General features: G+C 41.7%; 3 protein-coding genes across 4 annotated transcripts; all 3 read right to left on the bottom strand.

Annotated features, from left to right (window-relative positions):
* Nucleotides 1-1,797: 1,797 nt before the first annotated feature.
* On the bottom strand, nt 1,798-3,730 carry LOC311025523 (blue-sensitive opsin-like; the record flags this gene model as incomplete). The annotated part of the gene is made up of 5 exons (XM_084028454.1): nt 1,798-1,902; nt 2,233-2,472; nt 2,567-2,732; nt 2,910-3,078; nt 3,352-3,730. The coding sequence occupies 5 exons, from the start codon at nt 3,728-3,730 to the stop codon at nt 1,798-1,800; spliced, it is 1,059 nt and encodes a 352-aa protein (XP_083884580.1).
* Nucleotides 3,731-5,336: 1,606 nt separating this feature from the next.
* On the bottom strand, nt 5,337-8,142 carry LOC311025515 (blue-sensitive opsin-like). The gene is made up of 5 exons (XM_084028441.1): nt 7,694-8,142; nt 7,406-7,574; nt 7,155-7,320; nt 6,689-6,928; nt 5,337-5,485 (listed from the first exon to the last, which is right to left on the bottom strand). Exons 1-5 carry the CDS (start codon nt 8,070-8,072, stop codon nt 5,384-5,386), a joined length of 1,056 nt encoding a protein of 351 aa, XP_083884567.1. The 5' UTR covers nt 8,073-8,142; the 3' UTR covers nt 5,337-5,383.
* A 1,192-nt stretch (nt 8,143-9,334) lies between these two features.
* On the bottom strand, nt 9,335-10,979 carry LOC311025500 (blue-sensitive opsin-like). Of its 2 annotated transcripts, XM_084028420.1 has the most exons (5): nt 10,522-10,979; nt 10,266-10,434; nt 10,016-10,181; nt 9,682-9,921; nt 9,335-9,594 (listed from the first exon to the last, which is right to left on the bottom strand). In XM_084028420.1, the coding sequence occupies exons 1-5, from the start codon at nt 10,898-10,900 to the stop codon at nt 9,490-9,492; spliced, it is 1,059 nt and encodes a 352-aa protein (XP_083884546.1). In that variant the 5' UTR covers nt 10,901-10,979; the 3' UTR covers nt 9,335-9,489. The 2 variants fall into 2 exon arrangements, with proteins under 2 accessions (XP_083884546.1, XP_083884545.1); XM_084028419.1 differs by having other exon boundaries at nt 9,335-9,921.
* Between the last annotated feature and the right edge of the window lie 680 nt (nt 10,980-11,659).

Here is an 11,659-nt window from a genome sequence, read left to right as displayed (position 1 = left end):
AGAATAAAGGATTTTACGACTATTTTAATCCTCACATCCTCCTCATATACTCACGTTATAGTCCTCATGCCAAGGACATTGGGGAGAGGACATCGCATCCAGATTCATGAGGAACACCTGTTGAACCAAACACTTTAGAAAAGATGACGTGATGAGCATGCACAGGTTCTTTGTCTTGTGTCAGTAAATAGAGAGGTGGGTTATTGGCTTAAACATCAATTAAAAAAATATAAACAATATAAAAATAAGCCTCATCACGGGGCCCTATTTCTTACTGAGGTTTGATGCACTGGTATTGAAGACTACCTATTTGTCGTTGTGTCTTTATACTTCTTAACAGTGGGAGTTTGGGGATCATGAACCCACTTAAAGAAGCAGTTTTGTGGGTGAAGACACCGGAAGAGCTGCAGAACCTCCTGGTTGTGAAGCTGCCAGCTGGGCCGCAACATACATACAATCAGGTGTGGATAAGGATATGCTCTGCGTTTCCTGCTCAACCTCTTTACTTTGTAAAGGCAGCTGCAGGATGTACTCAAAGTAAAAAGAAAATATATGCGGTTTGGCCTGCCGTGTGTCTCAATCTTGCAGTTTCTCCCCTCATAGTGTTTAACATCTAATCAGAAGCTGGTTATCCCAGGTGAAGATGTCTCACGTCTCAGCAGACCAAAGCAGATTATACAGAAAACATAGGTTCTTCCATAAAAGAGATCAACACAGAGTAATTACTTCTAGCATGCTCACTCCGTAACAGTATCATCTCTCAGTTCACTGAGGTCAGAGGTTAAAAAAAAGCTGCTTGTTTATTTGAATCCGTTGATTCTGTGTTTCCCTCAAGTCCACTTCTCCTCCAAGTAGCTGGATCGCAGATTTGATATCAAGAAGAAGATGGATCCTGAAACTAAAGAAATGTGTAAACTTTTCTTATTTTCCTTTATTTCCAAATATATGTCTGATATTTAACTTTGCTGATTTGTCTTTATTGTTTAAGATGTAATATTGGTTGAACCACCAACTGTTTTAGAGGAGAGTGTATTGATTTCAGCATGTTTACTACAAACTACTGCTGTGTTGATGTGTTTGCATGGTGAGTTAATGATCTCATCACAGATCTTTTTAAATGTATCACACTGGCAGTAAATGTAGTGGAACTGTTTTTGTTTGAATAATGTTCTGTAATGCTGCCTCTCTGAAACCATAATATCTTGTGTTTTATATAATTATCTGTATATCATCTGTCAAGCCTGGCAAGCCTCACTCTGCCTGGCTGTACGTATAATAATAGAAATCAGAGTCTCTCTTCATACTGATTGGCTGCTGATTTGGGGGGTGGGGGGGGGGGGGGGGGGGGGAGCTGTAAACAAGTTCAACACACACACACACACACACACACACACACACACACACAGTTCCCTAGTTTAGTAATTCTCCATTAGACTACAGACTTTGTGTAAGTGAAGCCCGATAAAAACACATTTTCAAACTCATTAACAAATATTTATTATATTCTATAAGCGTTTTATTTGCAAATGTTAATTGAGCAATACATAAAATATGACGGTTGACCTAAATTCTAGATAATATTATAATAATAATATACATTTTAAAACAGAACACAAGACTAAAATAATATAATTTTGTCATGTACATAATTAATAGCATGATAAATACACATTTGAGTTCCCCTTGCATTTAACTATTTATCTGTAAGAATAATACAATTCCATGTGTCATAATGTGTGTTTGCTCAGTGATATTTACAATATGTCTTACAATAAGTCATCAAAATGAGCCGTGAACCTAAGAAGGATCAACTTTAGAGACTTCAGTGGCTGATCGACTTGTTGATGACTCGTCATCATCGCCTCCACTCATCCCCAGCATCTTCATCATGCAGAAACGGAACTGAAAGGATAGAAACAACAGGCACATTGGTTGTCTTTCCATTGGTGCATAATAATTAAATAACATAAGGAACCTTGTAGGTAATTCATATGCGATGCCCTTTGTTTTGACAGTGATTTATTTGTCCATATAATCCATAATCCTTTTCTCTGTGAGGATGAAGCAGCATGTTTTGGATGTTTGAAAGACACCAGAGGGCACTATGGCTCTTGGGATTGCTCAGTTCATATAAAATCAGTTTTCTCTTCATTGTTTAAATTCAGTACAACTTCAATACTCCTGCCTGTAAATCGCTTGTTTAAGTAGCTAAATAACTGGCAATGAACCAACCTGTTTGTTGAACAGGATGTAGATGACAGGGTTGTAGACTGTGGAGGCTTTAGACAGACACGAGGGTAAGGTCGCCAGTCTCAGGTCGAACTCATCCCCACGATTGTTGATCATCCATAGAGCAAAGGAGGCGTAGGGCAACCAGCACACCAGGAAGCCCATCACCATGACGACCACCATCCTGGTCACCTCCCGCTCTGCCTTCTGGGTGGAGGCCGACTCTGCTTGGGCTTTCGCTGCCTGTTGAGGGAGAAGTAGTTAAATTCCTCCTTTTTTTAGCCTCCTTTTTCTCTTTTACAAAGGTACAACCCCCAAACAGAGACATGCTGCCTACCGATTTCAGCGTGAAGAGCAGCTGCGAGTAGCAGAAAACGATGGTGAAGAAAGGGATGGAAAAGCAGAAGCAGAAGAGGAACATCACATAGGATTCATTGTTAAACTTGTTGTCGGTTGTGTACCAGTCTGGTCCACAGGAGCACTGCAGGCCCTCTGGGATGTACCTGGAGAGACATGAACCATTATGTGAGGTAGATAATTAGGTGGTGGTTGTGAATCTTCATACTTGGAATTAGAGCCAGGTGATAAATACATCCTTACAAAAGCTCAAAGACAGAAGCAGAAGGAGCGTATACCAACTACTAATAATTCATAGTCACAAATGGCCTTTATATACTGACCTACTCCATCCAACCAGGGGAGGGACCGCAGCAATTAAAGCACAGACCCAAGTCATTGCGCAGCAGGCGACAGCATGGCTCGGCTTGAAGACGAATTTCTGTAGTGGCTTGCAGATGACAAGCCATCTCTCAAACGCTACCACAGCGAGAGACCACAGGCTGACCATACCTGGAACAACACATACTCAAAGTGGGTCAGAGATATTTATTTGTCATGTAAGACAAATAACAGTTAGATAGCATGACGGGAAGAAGTGTTCTTGAATTATCACAGTAAAATCAGCACATATATCCAGTTTAATGTAGTTATGCTTTCTAAACAATTACACCACAATATTCAGACGCAACATCTTTGGCTTTATGGTAATATAATGTGATATAAATCACTCTATGGTAGTGTTGTAATTTATTAACCTTTAATTTGAATTTAAACACTCCTTACCGCCAACAGTCGCTGTAAATCCTTCAATCTTGCACCCCAGTGGCCCAAGAACCATGTATCTGAAGGCGAAGCAGTAAAAGCAGGTGAAGGAGCCCACAGAGGCGACGAGGAGGTTTGCCACAGCCAGGTTCACCAGGATGTAGTTCAGATGAGACCGGAGCTTCTTGTATTGAACGGTACATGCGATGGTGAGGGTATTAATGCCTGTGCCAGTCACAAAAAGGAGGAACATGAACGCTGACATGGAATAAAAGAGCCCTGGGCTCCCGAGGTGATCTTGGGGAACCAGGTATGGACTGAGGGATGTGATGTTGTTGGTGTCCAGTGGGATGGGAATCCAGAAGTCTTCTGGAAGCTCCTGTGGCCGAATTCCCCTCATTTTTGTCCAGTTGACGGTCAAATAGATGTTAAAATTGTATTGTTGCACAAAGACGACAAATAACTTGCATCCGATTTTAAATAACACTGACACACTTGATGTTTTATCGTCTCTCTCTCTCTGTCTCTCTCTGGTGGAACGTCAAAAAGCCCATTTATAGAATCGGTGATTATTACTCAGACACAACTTGATTGGCTCAAGGAGGGGCTTTAAAGCTTTGTCTCCCAGAAACACACACAATACCCTCCCAGTTTAACGTGCATTACCTTTGAGCTTACACAAATGAGTAAATAAGGACTCACAACACCACAATCTAAGAGCCCTGTGTTTGTGGACTAATCTTGTTGGTTGTGTTTGACATTCAGTAATCCAAGTTTACCTCATCTGTTGATTTCATGAAACGTTAATATTTCTGTGGGAGTTTCAAACTGTTTGTGTATCAGAGGGGTTTTCACCTCACACATCAGATACACTCTCATTTAAATATATGCAGGCACGTCAGCTCCATCTCACAAGTTGGGCAAGTTTCAGGCTTTTAACTAGTATTTTAAATTCTTCTTAACGTTCTTATGTGATTTTATCTTATTTTGTATTTTTGCTTTTATCTTGTTTTTATTGATATTGATCTTAAATAATTTTAGTTGTTTTACTTATCATTGGTATTGTTTTATGTTATTATCTTTATTATCTTTTAAGCTGGTCACTTATTTTTTCATGTGTTTTAGTTTTTAGCTTTAATTCCAGTGTTTCCTCAGGGGGGTCTTCCACACTGGGAGCTGTGTCTGGGCTGCTGCTGGGGGTGCTGTCCCTGGGTCCCTTCGGCTCGGCTGACTGTTGTCTGTCGGTGTCGGGGGGCCTGGGCACTGGTGCCCCTGTGGCACAGCCTGCGACTCCTCCCAGTGTGGATGGCCCCAAAGATAGCGTTTCCTCAATCATCAGTGTCATGCCATGTCTCCCTATTGTCAGAAGTGAGAGTGTGCAGGTGTGTGTGTGCGTGCGTGTGTGCGTGTGCAGTATGGAGGGTGGGAGGGAGGGGCTTTATTTGTAATTGTTTTTTCTTTTTCTTTTTTTTTTCTTTTTGATGTGTGTAAAGCACTTTGTGTTACATGTTTTTGATGAAAAGTGCTCTATAAATAAAGTGAAGTGAAGTGTTACTGTGACTTGACATTATTTAGACTTAGGAGTATATTTTCAACAATCAGCATGACAAAACTGTGTCTCTGGTCACAGAACAGCAACTGAGCAGCAGCGAGTGTGTGTGTGTGTAGTTGTGTGAGCAGTTAGCTGACAGTCTAATACATTGTCCAAAACAATAAAAGTGGGCGAATTCTTTCCCCCATCTCCGGCCACAGCCGGTGGCTGAGCAATGCAGTCGATGTCAATGTCAAATAGGCAATAAAAGGTGGTTTGAGAAACTGTGAGGCACTACAGCCACGAGATCCATTAACGAGCACCCAAATTATTATTATTATTATTCCAAACCAGTGAACAACATACAGACATCATACATATGTTTATTTTTTTTATTTTTTCACTTTGCAGATTATTTCTTATTTCTTACTTGAATAACAACATTGCATATATTTTCATAAACACGTACATTTCCTGGTATTTACAATTCACAGTCATTAGTGACAAATCTTGACGTCCACTCTAAGCAGGACCAACTTTGGAGACTTCGGTCACTGACGAGGATGTCGAGGATTCCTCCTCAGCTCCACCCATCCCCAGCATCGACATCATGCATGAGCGGAACTGAAAGGTGGGAAAAAAGGATCATCATATGAGCTCAAATGTACATATGGTATGTATGAAAAGCAAAATATAGCAAAATGTATAATTCAAGGCATTTTAAAATGCACTTTGGCACCCCCAGTGGTTGTATTAAAACAGGCACTGTGGCAGCGTTCAGTGGAATTTGGAAAAAAGAGTTATCTGAATATTTGTACACATAATGGAATAGTATAGTGGATACATGAAGGATTTAGCATGCTTTTAATTTTGCAAATCAACACAACGCAGCATTGACTCAAAGCTTTTTGCTAGCAGGTATTTTTTTCAAGTTAATGTGTGGTCTGTTAAAAGGAAAACTATTTTATGCCATATATCTACCTATCCATGCTACGTTTTTGTCTTTCTGCATCCCGTAGACCTGACAGAGATCTACTTAAGTAAGACCTACAGAGTGCTTCTCTCAGCTTTGGTAGCTTTGGGGCGTATTGCCTCTTAAAGCGTTCAGCAGAGTCAATCTGACTGTAATATTCAGCCGTATTCAGCTGGAGAGAGCCTGCAGCTGCTGCAGGGAGGATGTGGCAGACAGGGACCCTCCAGAACCTGAGCTGCAGAGAGCAAACACATGCCCTCCGATGCCAACAGAAATGGAATAACTCTGCTGTAATGAATGTCAGCATGGGCAGTTTCTTTTTGGTTTCTGTCGCCGATGACAACCCAGAGAGAGAGCCTTGTGTGTTACTGTGAATTAAAGTTTTCCTCGTCACTAGGAAGGAGCTATGCCGGAGAACTTAGTAAAGAAGACCAAGACCAGCATCATTTGTATATTAAATTTGTGAGTGCTGCAGCGGGGCTGCTGGTCAGTGGGCAGCCAAGCCCAGCACATCTTTAATTAAGGATTTACTTTCACCAGACCAGATTAGCTGATTGCTGGAACAGTTGAAAGACTAAACGAGACGTGTTTGCTGAAGAATGTACAGTATTTTTTCAGTTTTTTCAGGTGGTTCATGAGTTAATTTTGTTTATTTGCATTGCGGTCCGTGTAGGCTTGGCAGAGCTAGCACGGCTCCACTGCAGGAGAGTTTAACATCTACATAAAAGGTGGCACATTTTCTCTAAAAGCAAAGAGAAGGAAACATTTTGATTATGTAACAAAATGTTGCACTCATGCACCTCAGACTGAGATCTGATACTAAGACTGTCCAACTTCTTTGCAACAAAACAAACCTGTTTATTGAAGACAACATAGATAATAGGGTTGTAGACTGTTGAGGCCTTCGAAAGGCAGGAAGGTACGGTTGACAATCTCAGGTCGAATTGTTGCCCTCGGTTATTCACCACCCAAAGAGAAAAGGAGGCATAGGGCAACCAGCACACCAGGAAGCCCATCACCATGAGGACCACCATCCTGGTCACCTCCCTCTCTGCTTTCTGGGTGGAGGCCGACTCCGCTTGGGCCTTCGCTGCCTGTTGAGGAAGTGGGGTGAGTTGTGTCTTAGCAAAGAGTTTTTACGAAGGCAACGGAATCACAGGTGACTGCAATGCCTGCATGTGCACAGGTGTTTCCTGAACCATGCCTGTGTCAGAATCATAATATAAATCTTAATCTAAATCACACATTTAAAAAAAATGATGTACAAAGTAAATACATTTTAGCTGTTTTAGGTGTTTTTATGTGATTCGCGTGCCTCACCATTTTCAGTGTAATGAGGAGCTGGGCGTAGCAGAAAATAATGGTGGAGAAGGGAACAGCAAAGCAGAAGCCGAAGAGAAACATCACGTAGGATTCATTGTTGTATTTGTTGTTTGTGGTGTACCAGTCTGGACCGCAGGAGCACTGAAGGCCTTCTGGGATGTACCTGGAGAGATACGACAAGAGCCTTGAAGTACTTCCCAGTCTTCATGCTGAGACTTTCAGTGTTTAGGTTGATTCCTGTCGCTTACCTGCTCCATCCGACCAGTGGAGGAACTGAGGCAATTAGCGCAAAAATCCAGGTGAATGCACAACAAGCTATAGCATGGTCGGGCTTGAAAACAAAGTTACCAAGCGGCTTGCAGATGACCAGCCATCTTTCAAAAGCTATCACAGCTAGAGACCACAGGCTAACCATACCTGGAATGACAGAGACAGACGATTTCAAACCTTTTTGAAAAAACATTATAGATTGGTCCAATAATAGAGAGGTGTGATAAAAGTGTTGACTTGTATCCAAACTACAGCTTGAATCTTACCACCAAGCGTCGCCAGAAAACCTTCAATCTTGCACCCTAATGGTCCAAAGACAAAATATCTGTTTGCAAATGAAAAGCCGGCAGTGAAGGAGCCCACAACGGACACAAGAAGGTTTGCCATGGCCAAGTTCACCAGGATGTAGTTGAGGTGGGACCGGAGCTTCTTGTATTGGATGGTGCATCCAATGGTGAGGATGTTGATACCAGTGCCACCCACAAAAACAAAGAACATAAATCCTGCCATGGCGTAGAAGGTGGCCATGCTCCCCAAGTGGTCCTGAGGAACCAGGAAAGGACTGAATAGCGTGATGTTGTTGGTGTCCAGGGGGATGGGTATCCAGAAGTCCTCTGGCAGCTCCATGTTTCGATTTGCCCTCATTTACCGCTTTTTAAAAAACTTGTGTTCAAAACCGTAGTACCTCAAGTGTTCTCCTTGCTTGTGTTGTTGCTTTGCCTATATCATATAATAAGAATAAAGAATAAACCTTTTAAGAGACAGACATGAATACTGTGAAGTCCACGTCCCGAATGTCTTGAGGATCTTTGGTGGAGGAGTCACTTTTATAATGGTACCCAGGTTGTCTTAACCCCATTAAAGGGTTAATTGATGCTATAATTGTCTGGTTCGTTTGGGGCTGCGTTCCTGAAAGTCATTAAGTGGTTTCCCCACCTTATGTGCTGCCAAAGAGGTTACAACCCGGATGTTTTGAACAACGTTGGGTTGAGAGGACAACGTCTAGCACGCCAAAAAAAGAAAAAGCCAGATGCCACATGCTACAAATTTCATGTGTTGCATGTGTTGGTGCTTATCCAATTGCATCTAAAGAGATATAGAAGATCTTTGTGAGCGGTTGTTGTTCGTGGCGAGTAAGATAATGATCTAAATTATGAATATGAATGCTAGTTACACACATTCTGCTGTTATGAACATCAACATATTGGGCACAGAATGTGAATTTCAAGATTAAGTCGTTTGTAGAAACATTCTCTTCATTCATATGAATCAAGAGACACACAGTGCACCTATGTTGTTTTGCATTATCCTTGACTGATCTAAACAGGTTAATCCCACTTTCTTAAAGCAGAGTGCAGCAGGTCTTTGACTGATAATCTGGTTTCCAATAGCATTAATGTGGATAATCCCATGCGCTGTTGCCCTTTTAATCTACTCTACTGATTTAACTCAAGCTTTGTGTTAACTTTTTTGCATTTTGCGTCCTTCCCTGAGCTTAAAGAGCGTGCGAGATGTTGAGATTGCAGATGCTCACTGTAAGCTAGCTCAACAACCCAATGCCCATAAACCCGTCATTGTATCAGCGGAACCAGGTGATATTAACTGAGACTGAAGGATGAATTTAAAATGTGAAAATATTTGTGTTGTTGTTGCAAACGCAGCAGCAATTCTTTTTTCCTTCTTTTTTTTTAAAGAAAGAAAGAATTTTTTGAGAAATAAATGGATTTTGTGGGTGCTTGACATAATTAACAGTAACAAAAATAACTTTACTGTCACCACATTGCATTTATGAATTTATCATTGAATAATAAGTTGTTCAAACAACACAGTTTGTGTAACAGCCTCTCACATGTTGCAGTGCCTTACAACACAATATCCATATACAGACAATATATATTAAATGTTTCTTTTTTTCTTTTTTTTCACTTTGCAGATTATTTATTATTTCTTTATTATTTAAATTGCATCTTAATTGTTCATATGACAAAACACGCATACATTTACTCTTATTTATAATTCACAATCATTAGTGGCAGAGAAAACAACAGTCTTGATGTTCAGTCTAAGCTGGCCCAACTTTGGAGACTTCAGTCACTGACGATGACGTCGACGACTCTTCATCTTCACCTCCACCCATCCCTATCATCTTCATCATGCATGAACGGAACTGAAAGACAGCGAATGAAAAGGACATTTTAAAATGCTCCTTGAAAGCCATAACTTGAATGCGTATTCGATGTGACATCCAACTGACCTGTTTATTGAGGAGAACGTAGATAATAGGGTTGTAGACTGCAGAGGCCTTCGAAAAGACCGACGGTACAGAAGCAAATCTCAGGTCGAATGGTTGCCCGCGGTTGTTCACGATCCAGAGAGAAAAGGAGGCATAGGGCACCCAGCAGACCAGGAAGCCCATCACCATGACAACCACCATCCTGGTCACCTCCCGCTCTGCCTTCTGGGTGGAAGCAGACTCTGCTTGGGCCTTCGCTGCCTGTTGAGAGAGTCAAGTCAGTGGAGTCTCATCACTTTTGGGTTCTTCATGTTTAGCGATCCATGCATCAGTTTCGCCACACAAGGGTTTTTACCATTTTCAGCATAATGAGGAGCTGGACGTAGCAGAAAACAATGGTGGTCAATGGAACAGCAAAGCAGAAGCAGAAGAGAAACATCACGTAGGATTCATTGTTGTATTTGTTGTTTGTGGTGTACCAGTCTGGACCGCAGGAGCACTGAAGGCCTTCTGGGATGTACCTGGAGAGATCATCAAAAGACCAGTGAGTGTACTCGGCATCACTGTTATCAGTGAAGATGTCAGGGTATTCCAATAACACTGACCTGCTCCATCCAAAGAGTGGAGGAGTTGAGGCAATCAGTCCAATCACCCAGGTGAATACACAGCAAGCTATAGCATGGTCGGGCTTGAAAATAAAGTTACCAAGCGGCTTGCAGATGACCAGCCATCTTTCAAAAGCTACCACAGCAAGAGACCACAGGCTTACCATACCTGGAACGACATAAAGTAGGATCAACAGTTGTTCTTAACTTATTAAAACTGGTGTTATGATGTTTAATATCTGAGATTTTCTCTTACCGCCAAGTGTTACAACAAAACCTTCAATCTTGCAAGCGAGTGGTCCAAAGATAAAATATCTGTTTGAAAATGCGGCGCAGGCAGTGAAGGAACCCACAATGGACACAAGAAGGTTTGCCATGGCCAAGTTCACCAGGATGTAATTGAGGTGGGACCGGAGCTTCTTGTATTGGATGGTGCACGCAACTGTAAGCGCATTGATGGAAGTGCCAAAAATGAATATTAAAAACATGAAAAGGGCCAGTGCATAGAAGATGCCGGAGCTTGCTAGATGGTCCTGGGGGACGAGGAAGGGGCTGAGAGACGTGATGTTGTCCGTATCCAGAGGGATGGGGATCCAGAAATCCTCCGGAAGTTCTGCAACGCGGCCGTGCTTCATTTTGCCCCGAATGTGAATCAAAGTAAAAGTCAAAATTTGCTTTTCATGTGATGGTCAGTTTGGCTTCTCCCGCACTATGGCTTTGGCAGTCCACCACAGAGGATTCAGTGTACATTTATAAGGGCTCTCTGAAAGAACATTTAATTAGTGCAATGATTGAATAATTAATTGCTAAATCGACCACCATTACATTTAGGTCATTTACCATCCTTGGTTGGAGAGATTTTAGTACCCAGGAGGCCAGTTACACAAACAAATACAACATTTAAGGCCATAATCAAATTAATTAATTGTTCTTATCTCATTACGGGGACACTATCTTAGGTTTTTGCACTGCCACATGCATTCGTTATTAGTGGACATTAATTGACCTTAACTGGTTCAATCTGGAATGAAAAGCCATTGTTTTGGTATTAGCTAAACCAGTCATCAGCGCTATTACGACCGCTAATCATATTCAGTGTGTCCTTGGGTAGCCTGCTTTCTTTCAGTATTAGGATGGATGATCTCTGCCTTCTTCACCATAATAGGATTAAGAGAGGATTACCTTGTGTTGAGCATGGATCTCAGCACAAAGCAGGGCATATCCATTTATTCCACATCAGAATCCGACATTGGAGGGCATTCTTGTGTTCAAAGGTAAACTTTGAGGAATATTCCGTTCACATCTGCCTATTATTATGGAGGTAGAGGCTCCTTTATGTGACCATAAGTCTGCAATCCCTGACCAGAAGGCTGTGAAGGGTTCTACAGTTTCTC

This window comes from Eutrigla gurnardus (genome assembly GCF_963514095.1).
Source record: "Eutrigla gurnardus genome assembly, chromosome: 2".
Taxonomy (NCBI): domain Eukaryota; kingdom Metazoa; phylum Chordata; class Actinopteri; order Perciformes; family Triglidae; genus Eutrigla; species Eutrigla gurnardus.
The sequence above is the reverse complement of the archived record's forward strand: the minus strand, read 5'-3'. Positions and strand labels throughout refer to the sequence as shown.